The sequence below is a fragment of the Gasterosteus aculeatus genome, chromosome 15 (assembly GCF_964276395.1).
Source record: "Gasterosteus aculeatus chromosome 15, fGasAcu3.hap1.1, whole genome shotgun sequence".
Lineage (NCBI taxonomy): Eukaryota > Metazoa > Chordata > Actinopteri > Perciformes > Gasterosteidae > Gasterosteus > Gasterosteus aculeatus.
Window position 1 is genome coordinate 9,756,832 of NC_135703.1, and position 18,473 is coordinate 9,775,304.

An 18,473-nucleotide genomic window follows, 5' to 3' on the forward strand; every position below is an offset into this window, starting at 1 on the left:
CTTTCTTTTTTTAGATTGCGAGATAGACGATTTTCGACTGAAATGGAAATTCGCCAGTTCGATGCCACTTGTTTAATTGTATTTTTAAACGTAAAGATATTTTATATATATTTTGATAAGCAAATCCAAATCAGGTAATTGAACCGTGGACTAAATTTCCGTATTTTAAATGCCAAATTATAACGTAACGACTCTTATAACCACCAATGCATAATGTAAATAAATATGCATGTACATATCCCATAGGAAATTGTAGTGCTGCGCCATTTTTTAATTGAGTGCAGTTTAACACTTAAAATAATGACTATACAAAACTTCATTTAAATTCTAACTGTCCCCAAAACAGAAACCAGCATTACAGACACTACATGCGCAGCCCGAAGGTAGTCGTTCAATATCTGCAGTATTGATATTAACATTTTTAAATTTATTCGTAATATATCAGTATTGTTTTATGTGTTATGGATCTAATGTACATTTTATAAAGTATTAAAATACCAAATTATGTGGAGAACACAACAAATGTGACAAATCAGGACTTTATTATGGAAGGTCACTCAATTGAGGTCGCATGCGTGAAAAAAAACAAAAAACTGAGCAGTATTTTTTTTTTCTACACATCAAATTCAGTTTCAGAGGACTTCATGGTACAACTCCTGTAGCATCTAAAACCATGAGGCGATGTGGCCATCACAGTACACTACAAACTGTCACTAGCAGAATTAAGTATCATTTGTTTATATACAACACCCCAAACAAGAACCTTTCAGAAAAACAAGAATAAATAGAAAGTTGATATTTAAAACATCAAATACAAGCAAACTGGGATCTTTGCAGCTACATACAAACAGCCAAATTAAAAATCATAATATAACTGCTGGAAAAAAATCTTGTTTCTATATAAAGCACTGAGCATCAACAACCAGCCCTTTATTTTGGTGCAGATCCAAAGCACTGCTCATTCTCACTTGAATCTATTTTCTTAAATTTTAGGTTTTTGCGTTTCATGACTTTCCCTACAAATTTGGTTATTAAAAATGACAGCTGAGTTTTTGGTGCTCAAACTGAAAAATCAACTGCATCAATACATAAACAAATCCAGAATTCAAATCAGATGCATGATTTAAAAACAAAAGCAAAAACATACAAAAACATAAAAAGTAAAGAAAAGAAACCATGTGAACAATAACACTGAACTGTTTCCTTCTTCTTTAACTGATCAGTAGTGACCTGAGAAAAGAGGACAGGGTAAGAGATTAAGTGACAGACTTGATTTAGATTTTTGAAAAAGCCTAATTTATGTCAGTTTATGTGGATAATCTAAAGTATTTGTGAAGGTCACATAAATATCAGAATGTCATATCAACTTTATATATAACCTAGTGCCCGAATGATAGAAAACTGGTTCAAACATACGTGGCGAGTAGGACCGAGACCGGGATCGTGAGCGGTAGCCTCTGCTGTAGTACGGAGATGGAGATCTGCGTCTGCAGGGAGGAAAAAAACAAACAAAACCACTTGATTTTAGACCTTTGACGTCACAAATTGTTAGATAAGGAATAAAACTTAATTATATTAAAAAATATATGAAATATTTATTATTTATATATATATATTTCATATCTATTCTTGATCTTTAAACACTAGTAAAAATGTGGAACGAAGCTGTAATGGATGCTTGAATGATCAAATAGCCATAAAATAAAAAAATTTAATTAATTAATTGTGGACTATTATGACAACGGGGGAAACAACTCACCTGTATGATCTGTACTCTCTGTCGTCATAGCGATCGTAGTCACGATCATAACTTCTGTCATAACTTCTGTCGTAGCTCCTGTCATAGTCCCTTGAAGCACGTCGCGACGAACCACCACTGGTGCTACCGCCACTGCCGCTGCCTCCACCGCCTCCACCTCCTCCGCCACTGCCACCACCACCACTTCAGAAACACAAAGAATAAACGATGGTGACACATTGTAAGATTGAACACACAGGCAGAAAATAACCCTAAAAACCCAAGCTGCTTGGTTTAAGGAACACTCACTATGTGGGCCGTCCCATGTAGATTCCAGGAGTGGGTGTATGGGCCCGCTTTGTGATGGAGAAGTCCACTCGGATCCTGCGCCCATCGAGCTCCATCCCATTAGCACGCTCCTTGGCCTAAAAGCCACAACAACCCAGTTAGAAGTAGACATTGCTTGATAAGATGATTAAAACGTTTTCATGTGTAAATTCTGCCCTGGATCCACCTGACACCTACGGTGTGTTGAACGCATATTTAACATATTCATATACAACCCCTTTTATGATTAGCTTAGAATCCAATGTGGACGGTAGTTACAGAGTCTTCTTCCCGTTAGCAAACCCGCTTCTTGTCTCTCACTTACACGGTAGGCTGTCAAAAAACGAATGACATCATCACAAGTGACAAGAGACTGACGAATCCCAACTGCTACCGTAATGGTGACAACACAAAACTACTCAAATGCCTATGATATAAAATGATTTACTATGTAATATAGACAAGTTATATCTGTGTCTCTGTACCTCCTTGGAGTCCTCACAGTTCTCAAAGTAGACAAAGGCAAAGCCCCTTGAGCGACGCGACTGCTGGTCATACACAATGTTGACGCCACTCAAAGGGCCGTATTTAGAGAAAACCTCCCTCAGGTCTCTCTCCGTGGTGTACAGACTCAGTCCAAAGACACCCAGACAGTTGTGTGGGTCTGGGTTAGCCTGTTAAGAGTAAAGGAGGAGTGTAAAAATATTGTAGACAAATTAACTGGTCACATAACTGCAATAAATCCTGTTTTTCTGAAGCAGATCATCTGGGAATGAAGTTGATTTAGATTAACTTCTGTAAAAAGTAAGTCCCTCATTCAAATTTCATTACATAAAGCTCATGTTTCAAGAGATGCCAAAATCAAGCCTGTTGAGGTTTTCAACATGTACCCTGTTTCCAATGTGTCTACGCCGGTTTGACATGGGGGAGCGGCTATGGCTCCTATGCCGGCGGTACTCCCAGCTACGAGAACGGCTCCTGGACCGGTGTCGGTGGGAGCGGGAACGAGAGCGCGAATAATGCCTGCGCGAACTCCGGTGGGAACGGGACCTGGGGGATGTACATGAAATAAACCCTAGAAAATCTCTTAAAATATAGTTTAGTCCACGTATCCCACCCTGACTTTGCAAACACCACTTGCACTTGCACATGAAAACAAAAAATCCAATTCACCTGGATTTGGATCGGGATTGAGATCGGGATCTCGACCTGGAGTGATGGGAGCCATCTTTTGACCGCGCTGGGGAGCGGCTGGTGGATTTAACTGAGCCCCGAGGGGACGCACTCCTAGAGCCAGGCTGCGAGTCCTGGACAGACCAGACACTGTAATCAGAAACCCTCTAATCCCAATTGTGGGGCCAGGAGGTGACAGCGTGGACCTCTACATACCATCATCAGCGTGTATTTATGACATTTCAAAACAGGTTTGATACTATACTTTTACGTGTTTATAATAGGTCAAACATAGCAGTACATCATTGAAATATATATTGTGCAATTTAGCTGAAAGACAGATTGTAAAAACAGTAAACCTAGAAGGTTTGACCGTGATGTTTTTTGATAAGAGAAGAAAATGACTCATGCTTAAGAGAAAGAAACAAGATGAAAAAGAGTAGCATAGCAGGCTGTGAGGAAATTAATCATACCCTGGTAAACTTCTGATCTTAACTTCATAACTTCTTTAACTTCAAAACAACCCTTCATTTCTTCTTTCTTCCGTTTGACATAATGACTTCTTTTTCCTCCTCTTCCCCCATTTACCATCTGCCATTACAACACTAGTAGTGGGGACAGATCTTGATGGCTTCCTTTGAGCAGCCAACACATTAGCATGCATCAACACCATCAGCGCCAAATAATAACAACTTCACATCTGACACGTCTTCCGCCTTTTTCTTTCTTCCAACCTCAACCTTAACAAAGAACAAACAAGGGTGATAAGGCAAGTTGGTTTCTGGAAAAGCCAAAAATGAACACAAATAAAAAGAAAACAACAGGAAAACAACATACATTAGATTAATAACGTAACATGTTATCTTTGTTGGTTCTAAATAACGTATTGCGGATACAGATCTGAACATTACAGCCATTAAATATTGACTTGTCACTAATGTTAATCGGTAGTCATTATCCATTATCTCAGGCTAAGTAACAAGTCTGCGATGAAGGAGGTGGAGCAAAGCAATCGCAGAGGTCGCTGGCGTTAAATCTCTGCGATTGTTGTGCATTGCAGGCCTCAGGCTTCTACGTCATGGATTTCATTTTCGACAATTGTTAACACTCAATACTCTTGTAGTTAGTTACTCAGATAAACGCTGTACAAAACACACTTCAGTCGGGGTCGAGGCCTGCTATAACAATGCACTCACATGAACCGAGCTATGAACGCAGCTAACATTTAAGCTAGCTAAACGTTTGAAAATGATTAACGTTAACCGTTAGCTCAACTTCTTCTCACCACTCACCTGCTCCCTAAAATCTTTCTCGATGTCGCTCATGCTTTTTGTTACTAGACGGCAGACGAGCAACAAAAAAAAAAGGTACGAGATGAAACGATTAGACGGTTTATTCAACCTTATCGCTCGCCAAGTCGAGCGCACAGCAAATGTCTGCTCTGCACCAGCGAGCCACAAAGTCAGCTCGCGCGGTACAGCGAGCCGCGCGCGCCGCTTCCGGTTTCCGGCTGTCAGAACAAAAGCTGCAAGAATTGGCTGAATATATATATTTTGATCAAAAAGTCTAAAATAAAAATAAATAATTGTAAAATAATGACTACGTTCATAATATAATATTTGTTGGGAAACCAGGACATTATCAAAATAATAAATCGGCTTGTTTAAAGTGCCCTCGCGGGGTGTAGGCAGCTCTTCGCGGCAGGATCGAAACCGGCACATGATAGTTATGCAACAGAAATACACACTGGGAGATTGTATAAACTGAAAATAAGGACATAGTATAGCCCTGTTTGAACTCTTCTCAGAAATTGTACTCGTGCATGCTCATCAGACATTGCATTACATCCACATCTGTAATGTAATATTGATAAACCTATAATACAATAAGTTGTTGTAATAATTTAAGGTCACACAATCCTTAAAAACTCAAGCCTGCAGGAGTCATTTAATATCAAAATGAAATACTTTATTAAAACGGAAAAAAACACATTTTTAAAGCATGAAACCAAACATGCATGTGTGTACAGTAGTTTGCTATGCAATATACTATACTATTCATACTGTATGTCAATGTAATAGCCCTAAGTAGCCTCTTGCAATATGCTCATGGAAAAGATTCACAAAAGTAACAGCGCCTTCAATTACATGAGAGGAAATAATTATCAATAGTCCACTCATGAGGGAAAACAAACTATAACCTTATTCAGAAACACTTTTCTTTTCCAGTTAAACAATATCAAAACAAACACACTAAAAAGCATTCAACCATGCATGCAACCTGTCTCAAAAGGGGGCCTGAAAGGAGGTATTTTGATTTTCATCGTCTTTTACAGAGAGATTGAGTTTCGCGTTGAAGCAGCATTGTAGTTAGTTGCTGTCCACTCTGCTGATTGCAATTTGGAAGAAAATATTAGAGCAACAATGCAATTAACAAATTCTTACTCGGCCTTTTGAGTTGCATGTATCCAAGTAACTTTCAATCATATGCAAAAGCATGCTCTAACATGAGCTCATTATTAAAGGGCTGAAGGCACTTTGGGCAGAAATAAACAGAAAAACAATATAAAGTCAATAATAAAAAATAAAAAAAGCCATTCAGTCAGTAGTGCCAAAGTTGTGTGTAATTTATACACTTCTTCCATCCCAATACAGTCTCCAATTACAACTCAGAGATGACAAAGTGTCAATACGTCCCAACAGAAAAAGGAACAGAATCACCTTTAAGACTAGTGTTATCATTTTTTCGGACCTGAACAGCTACCCTGGGTTCCATTTTCCGCCGCTGAGTCCACTTCTTTGGCCCATTCCTTTATTATTCTTCAACATGTAGTTACTGTATACAGATGCTGCTCCAATTTAGAAAGTCACTTTTGTCAGGCAGTTAATTAAGATTGTTGCAAGTCTCTAACATAGTTTCCGATTGAGGATTTCCCAAATCATCAACTTCCTGAAGACAGGCATGTGGCACTGTAGAGAAAGAGGCAAATGTTAATTTGTATTAATAAAAATAAAACACAAAAAAGGCTAATGAATTAGGCGACAAGTTTACCTGTTTAAAGGAGAGCGGCCTTCCTTTTGCAATATAGTCAGCATATTTACAGACAAAAACACCACAGTCACTGCCATTTCTCTGCTGGGGAATCTCCTATAGAGGCACAAGCAATGTACAAAACATTAATCTCACATTAAAAAAATAAAAAGAAGAAAATTTAGTGATAGCCATTGGTCAGATTTTTACTTACAGTGGCCCTCAAGCTTCCAACAGTCCATTTTGGGCTGTCAAGCTCTCTCCCTTTCTTTACTTTGTGCTCCTCTTTAAGGTAGAGTCTGAAAAAGGTGAATATTGATTATGTACTGTGCAAGAATATAGGGCGACCAATGGAAGAGGCATTTAAGACGTCCCAATAACAAAGCTTAAGAATACAATGAGGACTCACAGTAAAAGACTACAGACGTCGTCGTGCCTCTGTCCCATCGAGTCATAGGACTTCACAGTCTTTGACTTAAAGTCAATTACCTGGAAGGAGAGAAATATTTCTAAAAAAGGCCACAAAAAAAATATTTCTTCATGGTTCCTGAAATACTATATTAGAATACATTTAAAGTAATCAATGAAATATCAAAACAAATTTCTTGAAACAAAGTGCTAAACGCCCCGTCATGAACCGGCAACTAAACGGGGGGAACGTGACACGGCAACAAACGTGTGTCGTTACAACTTACAGCCATCGCCCAGTGGACGCCCAGGTGCAGAGGGACGAGGACGAGGTCGTAGAGGAAAATGTCGACAGCCTTGGTCCAGCGCTTCACCGCCGTGTGTCCTCCGTCCTGCCCGCCTCCTCGCAGCTTCGGGAAGAAGAAGGTGCTGAACGAGTAGATTTTTAATCCTGCTGCTTCACTGGAGCAGCGCTCCATCACCAGGGACAGGTAGAAGTTTATCACCTTGGTAAATTAAAACAAATGAGGCCCAATATAATTCATCTTAAGAATACTTAAATAGGATGATGTTGCATCTCATCCGCACTCCAGCCGGGGACGTTAGCTGCTGTGTGAGCATTGATCCTGTGGGAATTGTCGCAGCAACTTAGCACCTACCTCATCGTTGAGCCAGCCGCCTTCCTGCAGCGTGGCCAGGTCTCTCTGTGTGATGCGTAGTTTGAAAGCTGCGCTGAGGACAAGGTTGGGGTCACGCTGAGCCAGAGCACAACTCACCTCTGCTGCCATATCCTACACACAAGAACAAACACATAAAAGAAATTAGAGGCATAATTTCCTGACCACCGCGGCCACACCAGCCTCCTGACCCGCCCACCTTGGTGAGCCTAGGTATGTCCTCATCACTGTGCCACGCGTGTGCGTCTGGGAGGACGACTGCAGGAGGCTCTCGGTCCACTAGATTGAGGCGAGTAGCTACTTCTGTAGAAAGGTCCAAATCTGCAGACGGTTTGTGCTGCAACACAGGTTGACACAACAGGCAGAAGTGATACATCCGTTTGCACCAATAATCATAACTTCAGTGCTTTGATAAGAGCCATTGATGAAGAGAGATGAAGGACTACCTTCACACAGCCAACAGGCTGCGTTTCCTCAAGGGCTCCACTGAATGTCTTACTAAATGGGAAGCTTCCCCACCTGGGAATAAGGGATACAAAAAGGTAAGGACGATATACAGAATGAATCAACATATATGACACTCACACGCTACACTAACCTTTCCTTGGTAGCAGATGCATTTCTCCATGTAAACACACTTGGGGAAGCTGTTTAAAAAGACAAGTGACAGTTCAGTTGTGTGGATTCATGAGTGGTATGTGAAAACATGTCAGTTTATTTGAGGAATCTCGCAAATAAAAATAAAGTTGGATGCAACTTAATTTTAAAATACAACTCGGAAAAAAAAACAGCACAGAGAACTACTAAACTATCACAAGCAAACATTCATACATTGTTACCTGTGTACAGCGCCTTCCTGCAGCCGGGGTTCAACGCTTTTCCTGAAGCAGCAGTCTGGTGGTCGACCTGTGAAAGCGACTCACTGGGAGGAAAAGGGGAGAATCGGATACGTCAGTTGCTCATATCCGACGGTTGAATGGACCTTGAAGAAATATCTAAATACTCCACACGAATGTGGCGTTACACTCACTCTTGCGGTTTTGTTTGGTTGAAAGGTAGTGGTTGGCTTTTGCTGTACTTCTCGGATACCATCACCAGCAAGCGCCTGTAGTGCTCCTTATCGTTCTGCTTTATGGCCTGAAGGGAGAACAGAAAGCAGGATTAGTGGTAAATACAACTTAAAACTACGACACAAGCTTATACAAGTATGCTCATACAAACCTAACGAGTAAAACTCAAAGACCATTTTACCTCTTCTACAGTAAGACTGGGCTTGTAGCAGCGGTGGTGTCCAAAGCCATTACAGGTCAGATCAGGGTTAGTGGTTCCCACCCTCACAGCAGGTCTGGAGGGCAGCAGCTGCAGGGAGCCTCTCCTCTCCTGGTCGGGCAGCCCTGTGCCGCTGGATTAAAAAAAAAAAGATGGAAATTAGCAAAGAAGCATTTAGGGTATATTTACATAATTTTGAATGAGAAAGGGAACTGGACCGTTGACTTGCCTGTATTTCCTTATTGAAGGAGGTGAAGAGCTCTGAAAGGGATTCTTCCCACTCCTCTCATTCATTCTAATTACTGGTTTGCCTGAAAGAAAAACATGAAAACATAAAATAAAATCAAGCAAACTACAACGGGGATTAAGATGAGAGGACCACTCAGTAAAAAGTGCGGATGAAAAGCAAGATGCAGTCAGAAGATCGTTCTTCTCCTGCAACAACAGCTCTCTTCACTTACTCATTCTCCACTCAGTGCTTTTCAACCACGAGGTGTGGAGCTCGTCTATCCCCATCAGAGTAACAGGCTGCATCGAAACAGGAGACGCAGCGTCAATAAAAGACAGACTATATAAATCACAGATGTAAACGTAGACATGACTTAAGTTGTGCTCACTCTGCGTTCCTTGATATACGTGTCAAAACTCTATAGGATTAAAGCGGTTTTAAGTAACCAATGCCTATTTACTTGTAACTCAAATGCAGGTTTTCCCTGTTCATGTTTTAAGTTGCATTTGGAAAACAGAATAAAATAAGGTATAATAAGAGGACTATTGCATTTACTTCAAACCTTTGCGTGTTGTTTGATAAAAACATTTTAAAAAATCATTTGTATCCTTGGTTGTTTCTGTCCGTATTTCAATAAAGTGTTACAAATGCGAGTTGGCCGGGTGTTTAAAAACATTAAGACATTTACGCTCATGCTTTACATACACAATCTAGCAAGACTTTGGAATGTGTCCTCTGTGCATTTTGGATCAAACACCTCTATCCACTAATTCCATTGTGGTCTGTTTGAACATTTAATACAGGATGGATGTATAAAGATCCAAATGAATGGCAGCATTAAAACAACTCTGGACCACTCGTACATTGTAAAACCTTTAGGAAATAATGACTGAAATAAATAATAATAGCTTCTGGGAGTTTGATTCAACGCAGTCTCTTTCCCAATGCAAGTTATTCAGTGCTGTAGGGTCTTTGCAATAGTAGGGAAGATGCAATTCAACGGTTTGGCTGCATTTGAAATAGCCGTCAAAGGCTGGCGCATCAGTGTGGCTCAGAATGCAATTTGAGAAGCATCAAAATGCACGAGCGAGAGGAGTTGAGTCGGCGGACCAACCGGCACGTCTTCATAATGCCTCGACTTCTCTCGACTGGTCGTCGGCGGATTCCGCAGCCTGAGCAGGCTCGCTACGCCGGCCGCCGTCTTCTTCACGAAGCCAACGACCACATCTGACACAGGAGACGAGCCAAACGTCAACAGCCTTCATCTGGGGGACACTTTTGGAATTAACACGGGGAATGATCGGTTTGTTGAACAAACCTCGCCTCCTTCTTTTCACCTCTAGCTGGTCACTCTGGAAAACGCCGTCTGCAACATCAACGCTGGGAGAAAAAGAAGAAACAAGTTGGAGAATACCAGAGCACAGAATACTACCAACAATATCGCAGTACTTCTACCTCAAGAACAACATTTCAACCATCGGATGACCAATTAGGCTTTGCATCAATTTGTGTTCATCATTATTTTTGGATAATTAAGTGTCTGATACTACAGTCGGGAAACCAGGAGCCCAATGTGATGCCTCCAAACAACAACAAAACACACAGATGTGCAGTTTCACTGTCACAACCGAGAATAGCCGGAAATACTTTACTACTTTATACTACGAGTTTTTGTGGGTGAATCAATAGGCAACAATCAAAAACAATGACCAGTTGACTTAAAATATTACATTTAGGGTTAGACAGGTGACCGCTGTGCCAGCGAGAAGTTAAATATAATGCTTCTATGTTTCACATGGACGTGTTGTGCTGAGAGGAGTTTAGCAACTAACCGAACGTCACTCCGCTAAGTTATCTTACAGTCACGACGGTTAACAAGCTAGCTTGACTAACAGCCAGCAGCCTCCTCTTTACGCTTCGATTAAGCGTTTTACGTCACGTTAATCCAATCAGTAAAGGGATGGCAGGTTGTGTCGAACCTGACACGTCGGTCGGAGAACAGGAATAGAGGATCATCTTCAACAACCGACCTCTGGTAGTTGCGTTTAGCCGGTCTGCCGAGGGTCTCCTGTCGCCGTGCTCCCGCCTCCACGCCGTCACCTTTCCCGGGCCAGTCGGTGGTGTTTTGCCTCGTAACGGGCTCAAACAGCGACGAGAGTCCGTCGACTATCCATCCATACATCCCAGACAAATACGACAAAAGTGTAGCGCGGTCTTCTACGCGATCCAGGACTATTTCACGCACGGATAATAGGCCAAAAAAACGACCCAATGTTACACCAATGCCAGCGTTTGGCTTGGCTTGGCTTAGCTTAGCGTTAGCAGCACGGTGCCGATATACTAAGGATGTGCGTCATTCGGTGTTGATGTCTCACGTTGAGCGAACGTTTTACACGCCTCGGGGAGATTAGTGGGCGGAGTTTTAAAGTGTCAATAGAATGAATACGAGAAATGGAGAAACACCACAAAGCGGTTTCTGCGGACGTAATAAACAAACGAACCCCTTTATTTGAGTTTACAGAGTGTGAGCAGCAGGTCAAAGTATCGACTGCTGTTGAGCTTCTCAAAGGTTCATGTGTCTCAGTAACTTAAGAAAGTGGAATAAAAAAGCCGTGGATTTTATAGTCTTCATGTTGAGTTTTTACGCATAAAAAAAGAAAACCCATTTTAGGGAGAAAAAAAATTATATGGACGTCATTATTAAGCATTTATTGTAAATCTAATTGAGTAAAAATGTTTTTTGACTGCTACTTAATATCCGGTTAATCAGCTTACTAAATGCATTTCTTTTAAATCCCAACCTGATTTATATGACTATATAGATTGACTAAGATCTAAATGTAATTTATGCTATTAAGATATTTCTTTGTTGGGTTCATCTTGCATGAATAAAAGTAAAATTCTGTAAAGTGAAAATGAGACACCAAGTATAGTTTTCATTTTTCCTTACAGACTATTTGCAAGTGCCATAAATGGCAGTTCTTAACAATTATCTCACCCATGAAAATTGATATCTTTATTCGAATTAATTTAGAAATGAACCCACTATGAGCATTTGTAGTTGTATTGGGCTATTTATTGTGCATTTTGTTGTCTTATATTGTCAGAAACTAGCACGGATCACTTTAAATGAGCCAATACAGTTTCCATTAACACTATTCTGCCATGCTCAGTTCCATTTATTGAATGTAGCAATCACTGTATTGTATTATAGTGTGCATGTTCAAAGTGTTTATCGGTATTAAGCTTCACTAACTAAATGTATAATAAATCCTTTCTTGAAGAATTTTCATTGTGTAGAAGTGAGATACCTGAAGATAACTCAACGATGATGTGCATACAATGAACTCAGTCTTTTTGGTTTGTAGAAATATTTAAAATATTTATCAACTTTATGGTAGAAACATTACACAAAAAACAAATATGGTTCACCAACATGCCACCTTAGTCATGGATTTTCAAAAAAACAATCAGTGCAAATTTGGATATGTTAAGTAAGCATGAGCCCTATTTACAAGCGCAAAATGATAGACATCAATAGAAAAATAAACATTTTAAAATAAAGAAAAACAAATTTGTTCTGGCAACATCTTAAGGTCCCCTTCAAAATACTATTGTACAGAAAATAGAAAAATACCAATAAAAAGTGTTGAAAAATAATTTATGCAATTATAAAATAACTCAAAGAAAAATCCACACAATGTTCCTTTCTACATATTTCAGTTTAACAGTTTTGGAATGGTATGCAGACAGCAGACATTCATTCAGTGGTCGGACGACGACGGGTCGGGCTGGAAAGAAGACGAACCTAATGAAACAAACAGAAATAAGCAATAAGCATCCCAAGCTTAGAGACATAACTGCATCCAGTCAAAGAGAAAAGTACCCGTAGTGACACCCATTGAAACAAATAGCTGGCTGAATAAGTCTGCATAAAAACATGCACAAAATAGTTGACATCTAACATTTTATATATATATATATATATATATATATATATATATATATATATATGACGAGAGTGCCGCGTAATCTGATCGAGTGCCCTCAGTGAATGATCCCATTCCGAGCAGTGTATTATGCAGCTTTGACATTTGGTGGAGTGAGTGTTTTACACTCACACTCACCTGGACCATTCAGGTAAAGGGGCGACAAGCAGCTCAGGTACAGCCACGTCCTATTCTCCTGCAGCCATCGCTGCCGATAACCAATCATATGAGGGGAACAGGCTGACTGTATCCTCCTTTCCTCTTTAGGGGGTGGGGCTAAACAAGGCTTGCCTACCAAGTTGGGAGATGACAGAGCACACAGGTTTTGTAGGGTTTAATGACTGCTGTTTTGTAGCGAGTGGTGAGTTTTTCATAGAATCATTTGTCTTGTAATGAACTCTGTAATCATTAGCGCATTTTCTATGTATATTTCTTTGGAGAAAAAAAAAAAAAAAAAACTCTTGGAAACTCCTGGAAAATGAGTGCCCACATTAGGAGACATGCGACTAATGCTGGGATCAGACTACACAAGCTTTTGGTGTCTTTGATGTACTCGGTTAAGGGAAAAAGCTCCTTTTGTATTCCTTTGAGCCATCATCACCGGGATGACACACAATGCGTGGTCTGATCTCAGCATTAGGAGCTATGAAATATAAACCCAGTGCCCTGTAACATCTCCCAGTTTGATATTCCTCGCTACAATTCTAATGAGGTGCTCAGAATCCCAAAAGTTGTGCTTAATAATTTGCCTGTTTTTAAATGAATTTCCTTAAAATTGGTGGGATACCATCACCAGTAGGATTTCTTACTCAACGCCCCAATCACCGATCAACTGTAAAGACAAACATGGACTAAAAGTGCAATAAATAAAAGGTCAGCAGGTGCCCAATCCTCAAACCTTTAATGGACTTTTACCTGACACCCTGTGTTTCCAGTGTGCGACAAATTTGTGACAGATTCTTTTAAATGTCATCCACTTTGATGCATTACACTCCCATCGTTTGTGCTGAAATTCACCTTCCTTATACTTAATGCTGTTCACCTCGTCTTGTTCCCACCAGCCGCTGCTGGACTTTCTCTAGATGGTGGATATATTCTGTCAGAGATCGCTCTGGATCCTGAGAGGTTCCTCCTGAATGCTCCGAGCCCGCCGTGGTGCTGGAGTTAACCCTGAGGAGACAAGAAAGCTCATTGATGAAAAAGGACTTTCAATCCATTACAAGCATTTGTGAAGACATCTACTTAAAAATGTAGTTTAAGAAGAGCCCAAACCTGTTGTGCAACCTGAAGGGTGATTTTGTGGGTGGAACAAGAGCCGACACTTTGTCTCTGTGGACGGCACTACCGTCTCTGATCGGCGGCGAGTCAAACTTTAACCGAGGATGTAGTTGCGTTAAAACTTCAGCTTTAGGCCCTGTAACAGTTAAGATTAAAAATCCATATTAATATAATACTCCTGATCCACACAGCCGTGATGCTGACTAAATGTCTTCACCCAGCTGACCTTGAGCATGCCCATTGACCGTCCCGGATACAGATAATCTTCTGATCGCTTTCTGCCATTTCCTCGTCAGGAACCTCATTCTAAAAATAAAGGGAGGTTAGTTTTAGCCGAAGACGAGGCTGAGCGAAGCCTTAAATCTTTATGCTCCATACCTTGAGATAGCGATGACAACTCTCACAGCGGCCCTAAATCGTCCCAGGGGTCTGTTGTGGGAGAGCGGGGGGGACGGGCGTGCCCCCATATGAGCGATGAGACACAGCGTGGCCTGCTCACTCTCCTGGAAACTCCCCAGCAGCAGCAGCAGATAACGTTTCTGGTACACCAGAGCTTTCCTGAAGCTCTCAGCGCGCAGGTAGCGCTCATACAAACGCTGCACCTGAAAAGCAATGTATAGCATTAGCATTGTATAGGTTTAATACTTTTTATTTTTATTTTATTTTTTTAACAGTGGTGTAAGCTCGGTGGAAAAAAAAGAAAGATGAAAACGTATAGGAAATTTTAAAAAGACACCATTTAGAATGAGTGAACGTCTATTAGGTTTGGAGAATAGTATAGAAAACACTGCCCTGTTCCTGGACAGCTTAGAAAATATTTTTCATTCTTTAGATCATAAATAAATGTGCTTGTGAGTACATGTTTCCCACTGACCTTGCTGCTGCTTGTTACATCATTAATGGGTCGGTTTTCAGTCCCCGTGGCGACCTTGGCGAGCTCGTTCTCGGTGCACCGCAGCTGTCGCTCGGAGCAGGCGAGCGTGTGTTTGAGGGTGGCTCTATCCCGACTCAGGGACGTCACGCGCTCTGTAAGGTCAGAGTTCTCCTTCAGCAACCTCTCCAGCAGACTGGGGGATGACTGCGTGGCGAACATCTACGGCGAGAAAATGCAGTCCAGTGAATTTCAAGTCCCATAATACCACCATTACCTGCATAAGACAGTAATAAGGTCGAAGGGTCTGTGGCACAGCACTTTTGCTCTCACTGTAGTGTGTGTGTGTGTAATAACCACATGTGTACCTGCTGGTTTAGTTGTACAACATCTGCCTGGAAATCACTCTGGAGGTTCTGTGAAGACACGGCCCTGTGTTGCTGCCCTGTGGTTTGTGCAGACAGCCTCTGAGCCGCCATCTCTCTCTCCTCGCTTTCCAGCTCTGCCAGAGTGTGCTGCAGCTTCTGCATGCGCTGCTGGTCCTGTTGCCTCAACAGCTCCAACTCACACTAAAGTCAGAAATGTTTGTAAGGAGGTGTGATGGTGTGTACGGTCTAAAAGAAGAGCATCGCAATTGTGAAAGCATTATAAGCAGATAGTAGAGAAGTAGGCTGATGGTATTTTACCAGTTTGTTGTTGGTCCTATCCTGTCGTCTCCCCCTCTCCATCTGCTCTTGCCTCTCCTTCCTCTTCTCTCTCTCCCGCTGCTCCTCACGCTCCCGCTCGTTGTCCTTCAGCAGTCGCATTCTCTCCTTCAGCTCGGCCAGTTCCCCACCCTGGTGTCGGGAACGCTCTCGCTCCATCTCTAAAGCACAGCTTGTTTCCCGTTTCTGCTCCTTCAAGGCCTCCAGAGCTACACGACATCGAGTGGCGGCCTCCTGCTCCCTCTGCAGCTCCGCCCTCCTCGTTCTGTCCTCCTCCTCCCACTTCCTCCGGCTCTGCAGAAGCTCGGATCGCAGTTTGTCCAACTCGACAACCAGCTCCTCCCCCTGCCTTCGCTCCTGCTCCAGCTGGGCGCGCATGTCGGAGAGGAACTTCCTGTCTCTGGCGGCATCCGCCTCGTGTCTGCGGCTGACTTCATCCACCTGCTTGGAGCATTGGTCTCGCTCTTCATCCAATTTCTTGCGAGCATTTGAGAGCTTGGAGCGAATTTCTGCTTGACAAGATTCGGCTTCTGTCACGAGGCGCTCAAGACGAGTCTGGTCTTGCAAGCTGAGTTCTTTCTGGCGAGCGGAAAGTTGCCGTTCATCTTGTAGCTCCTTCTGGGTGTCGTCGAGGCGTTTCTCCAGCAGCACGCTGCGGGACTGTTCAATCTGAAGCTCCCGTTGGAGGTTGCTGCAGGCGACCCTCTCCTGTTCCACCTGACCCTTCAGAGCCGTGATCTCAAACCTCTTCTGCTCGAAGGAAACTTGCACAGCCTGGAGATGTCATTTATCAGTTTAAAAAGGGAACAAGTGCAGTCTGGACAGGAAGCGTTTTGTTAATGGGTCTCTTAACATCAATCAGCAGTTTAATACCAATCAAATGGCAAAAAAGTAAACGGGAAATACTTTCAGTATAAAAATATATTTTCTGTGTGAAGTGGAACATGCCTGTTACTGATGGAATCAATAATGAAAAATATTTCATTTATACTAAAATTCCCACGTGCTGTTTTAATTGACTACCTACTCTTGATCGGTTCTGGCTTTCAATTGTTCGTGGTGGCAGACGGCCATTATTCCACGCCAGCTTTTATGTCAGAATTCACAGCACATTCAGCATGCATGCAAAAGTGCTCGTCTTACCGCTCTCCTTTCTTCCTCCTCTCGGTCCTTACGGACACTGAGAGTTCTCTCCTGCTCCAGTTGTTGTTGAAGCTCTTGGACTCTTAGCAGCTCATGTCTCAAAGCTTCCTCAGCCTTTTCCACAGCCATCCTGGAAAAAAAGAAAGCACAACCCAAACCTCTATTTTTGTAACAGAAACATGGCAATGAAAAAAAGTTCAGAATAGCATAATAAAAACCACACAAAGAATTGAGGAACCAGGATTCCTATAAAGTACAAAAACAAAGCATTTTTGCATGCACCTAATGGGCAACATGAGCTGGATTTAGATGGAATTTTATTTTTGAAAATACTTTAATCTCAATTTTCAAGTTAAGATTTTCACAATACATATTATTTGCTGTCACACAATCTCTTCTGTTTTTGTCTGCTATATCAACTTGGGAAGGGCGTAATTTGGTGGTTGCATTCGTGTCTAACGTACCGGAGTGACTGCATTTGTTTCTTTTGATCTTGCTGAACGTCACGAACACATGTCGAGTGTTTCTGGCTCTCCTTCAGCTCAGTCCTCAGTTGTGTTTCACCCGGTTTGTCCGTGTGTAGCTGATCTCTGTACTGGTCTTCCTCTCTGTAGTCAGTCTGAGGAAGAACGAAGAAAGTGATTAGCAAGTAAAAGATAGCGGTTTCCTTTCACTAGATCATTTTAAAATCTTTAAACCACAGTAACTCACTCGTGTTTGGCTTTGAGCCATTCGACAGAGCAGCTCTCGGAGAGCAATCACAGTCTCCTGAAGTGCCCTCTTCTCCTGCTGCCAGCTCATGGGGGGATTGGAGGACTGATGGTCCCGCTGGTCCGGTGTGACGGCGCCATCTTCAGAATATTGCCCTCTCTGACTCAACGAGACGGCTCTTAGGTCCGAGACATGAGGCCGCGTTGAGGACGTGGCGCGGCGTTGGGACAGTGTGAGAATTTGGCAGCTTTCTTGATACACTTTCTTTAACAGACCCTACAGGCAGAGGGAGAAGGAAAGTGTAAAATCTCGGCATATTGTGAAATAAAGAGGATTTCTGAGAGTTTTAATAAAGCCTACCTGAAGCTCAGGCGACAACAGGTCGTCGCTGTAGCTCATACTGCCTGCAGCACTGTCTGTGTTCACCGTGGGGTTCATTCCTCTGCAGTGAAGATACTCAAGAAACTGTGCATCCAGCCTTTCAGTCTGTTCCAGCTCTACTTTCAGCCTCGCACCTAGTTCTGAACTCACATCTTAAAGCACAAGAATTGAGTGGATCAGTCTGGAGATATTCAATATTTATCTTATTTTTTATGTGTAAAAAATGTATTAAAACAAGAAAAAAAGCAGTGCAACAATTGATGCCACTAACAAGCATCATCTATGAAGCCAAAGCCTGTTTCGTCTTACTCAATTTCATCCAAAAAATTCGAAATAATAGAGGCAATAATTACTGCTGCCATATCCGTCACTGGCCCATTCTGGTGCCGACAAGGATGAGGTGGAGCCCAGGGGGGACGGAGGTGCTGTTAGATCCAGTTCTTCCAACTCGTGTGCCTAAGGAAAAAAATAAATACAGATGATTAATCAAATCTTTAACCACAGTTTACCAAATGCCACAAAGGGAAGCATGTGTGGACGTTTGA

General features: G+C 41.9%; 3 protein-coding genes across 11 annotated transcripts in view; all 3 read right to left on the reverse strand.

The window, feature by feature from the left end:
- Nucleotides 1–523: 523 nt before the first annotated feature.
- LOC120832776 (transformer-2 protein homolog alpha) lies at nucleotides 524–4,727 on the reverse strand. Its single transcript, XM_040199351.2, has 8 exons — nucleotides 4,531–4,727; nucleotides 3,239–3,372; nucleotides 2,956–3,115; nucleotides 2,551–2,739; nucleotides 2,048–2,163; nucleotides 1,760–1,942; nucleotides 1,417–1,487; nucleotides 524–1,230 (listed from the first exon to the last, which is right to left on the reverse strand). Exons 1-8 carry the CDS (start codon nucleotides 4,561–4,563, stop codon nucleotides 1,220–1,222), a joined length of 897 nt encoding a protein of 298 aa, XP_040055285.1. The 5' UTR covers nucleotides 4,564–4,727; the 3' UTR covers nucleotides 524–1,219.
- Nucleotides 4,728–5,184: 457 nt separating this feature from the next.
- Nucleotides 5,185–11,431, reverse strand: senp2 (SUMO specific peptidase 2). Its single transcript, XM_040199349.2, has 17 exons — nucleotides 10,882–11,431; nucleotides 10,170–10,231; nucleotides 9,966–10,078; nucleotides 9,084–9,150; nucleotides 8,852–8,933; nucleotides 8,605–8,755; nucleotides 8,384–8,490; nucleotides 8,193–8,275; nucleotides 7,952–8,000; nucleotides 7,800–7,872; nucleotides 7,553–7,690; nucleotides 7,336–7,467; nucleotides 6,964–7,182; nucleotides 6,678–6,757; nucleotides 6,483–6,567; nucleotides 6,290–6,385; nucleotides 5,185–6,207 (listed from the first exon to the last, which is right to left on the reverse strand). Exons 1-17 carry the CDS (start codon nucleotides 11,031–11,033, stop codon nucleotides 6,145–6,147), a joined length of 1,752 nt encoding a protein of 583 aa, XP_040055283.2. The 5' UTR covers nucleotides 11,034–11,431; the 3' UTR covers nucleotides 5,185–6,144.
- A 774-nt stretch (nucleotides 11,432–12,205) lies between these two features.
- pcnt (pericentrin) overlaps nucleotides 12,206–18,473 on the reverse strand; it is a 31,787-nt gene continuing 25,519 nt past the window's right edge. For 7 of the 9 annotated variants that reach the window (XM_078089549.1, XM_078089545.1, XM_078089546.1 and 4 more), the window contains 13 exons: nucleotides 18,282–18,384; nucleotides 17,908–18,080; nucleotides 17,548–17,823; nucleotides 17,301–17,455; nucleotides 16,837–16,966; nucleotides 15,676–16,467; nucleotides 15,358–15,558; nucleotides 14,993–15,211; nucleotides 14,497–14,720; nucleotides 14,345–14,424; nucleotides 14,113–14,254; nucleotides 13,883–14,010; nucleotides 12,206–12,659 (listed from right to left, as the gene is read on the reverse strand). In XM_078089549.1, the coding sequence (XP_077945675.1) occupies nucleotides 12,616–12,659; nucleotides 13,883–14,010; nucleotides 14,113–14,254; nucleotides 14,345–14,424; nucleotides 14,497–14,720; nucleotides 14,993–15,211; nucleotides 15,358–15,558; nucleotides 15,676–16,467; nucleotides 16,837–16,966; nucleotides 17,301–17,455; nucleotides 17,548–17,823; nucleotides 17,908–18,080; nucleotides 18,282–18,384 (2,667 nt within the window). In that variant the 3' untranslated portion in view covers nucleotides 12,206–12,615. Of the gene's footprint in view, nucleotides 12,660–13,857; nucleotides 14,011–14,112; nucleotides 14,255–14,344; nucleotides 14,425–14,496; nucleotides 14,721–14,992; nucleotides 15,212–15,357; nucleotides 15,559–15,675; nucleotides 16,468–16,836; nucleotides 16,967–17,300; nucleotides 17,456–17,547; nucleotides 17,824–17,907; nucleotides 18,081–18,281; nucleotides 18,385–18,473 lie in introns of all 9 variants that reach the window. The other 2 variants (XM_078089547.1, XM_040199338.2) reach the window with 1 other exon arrangement.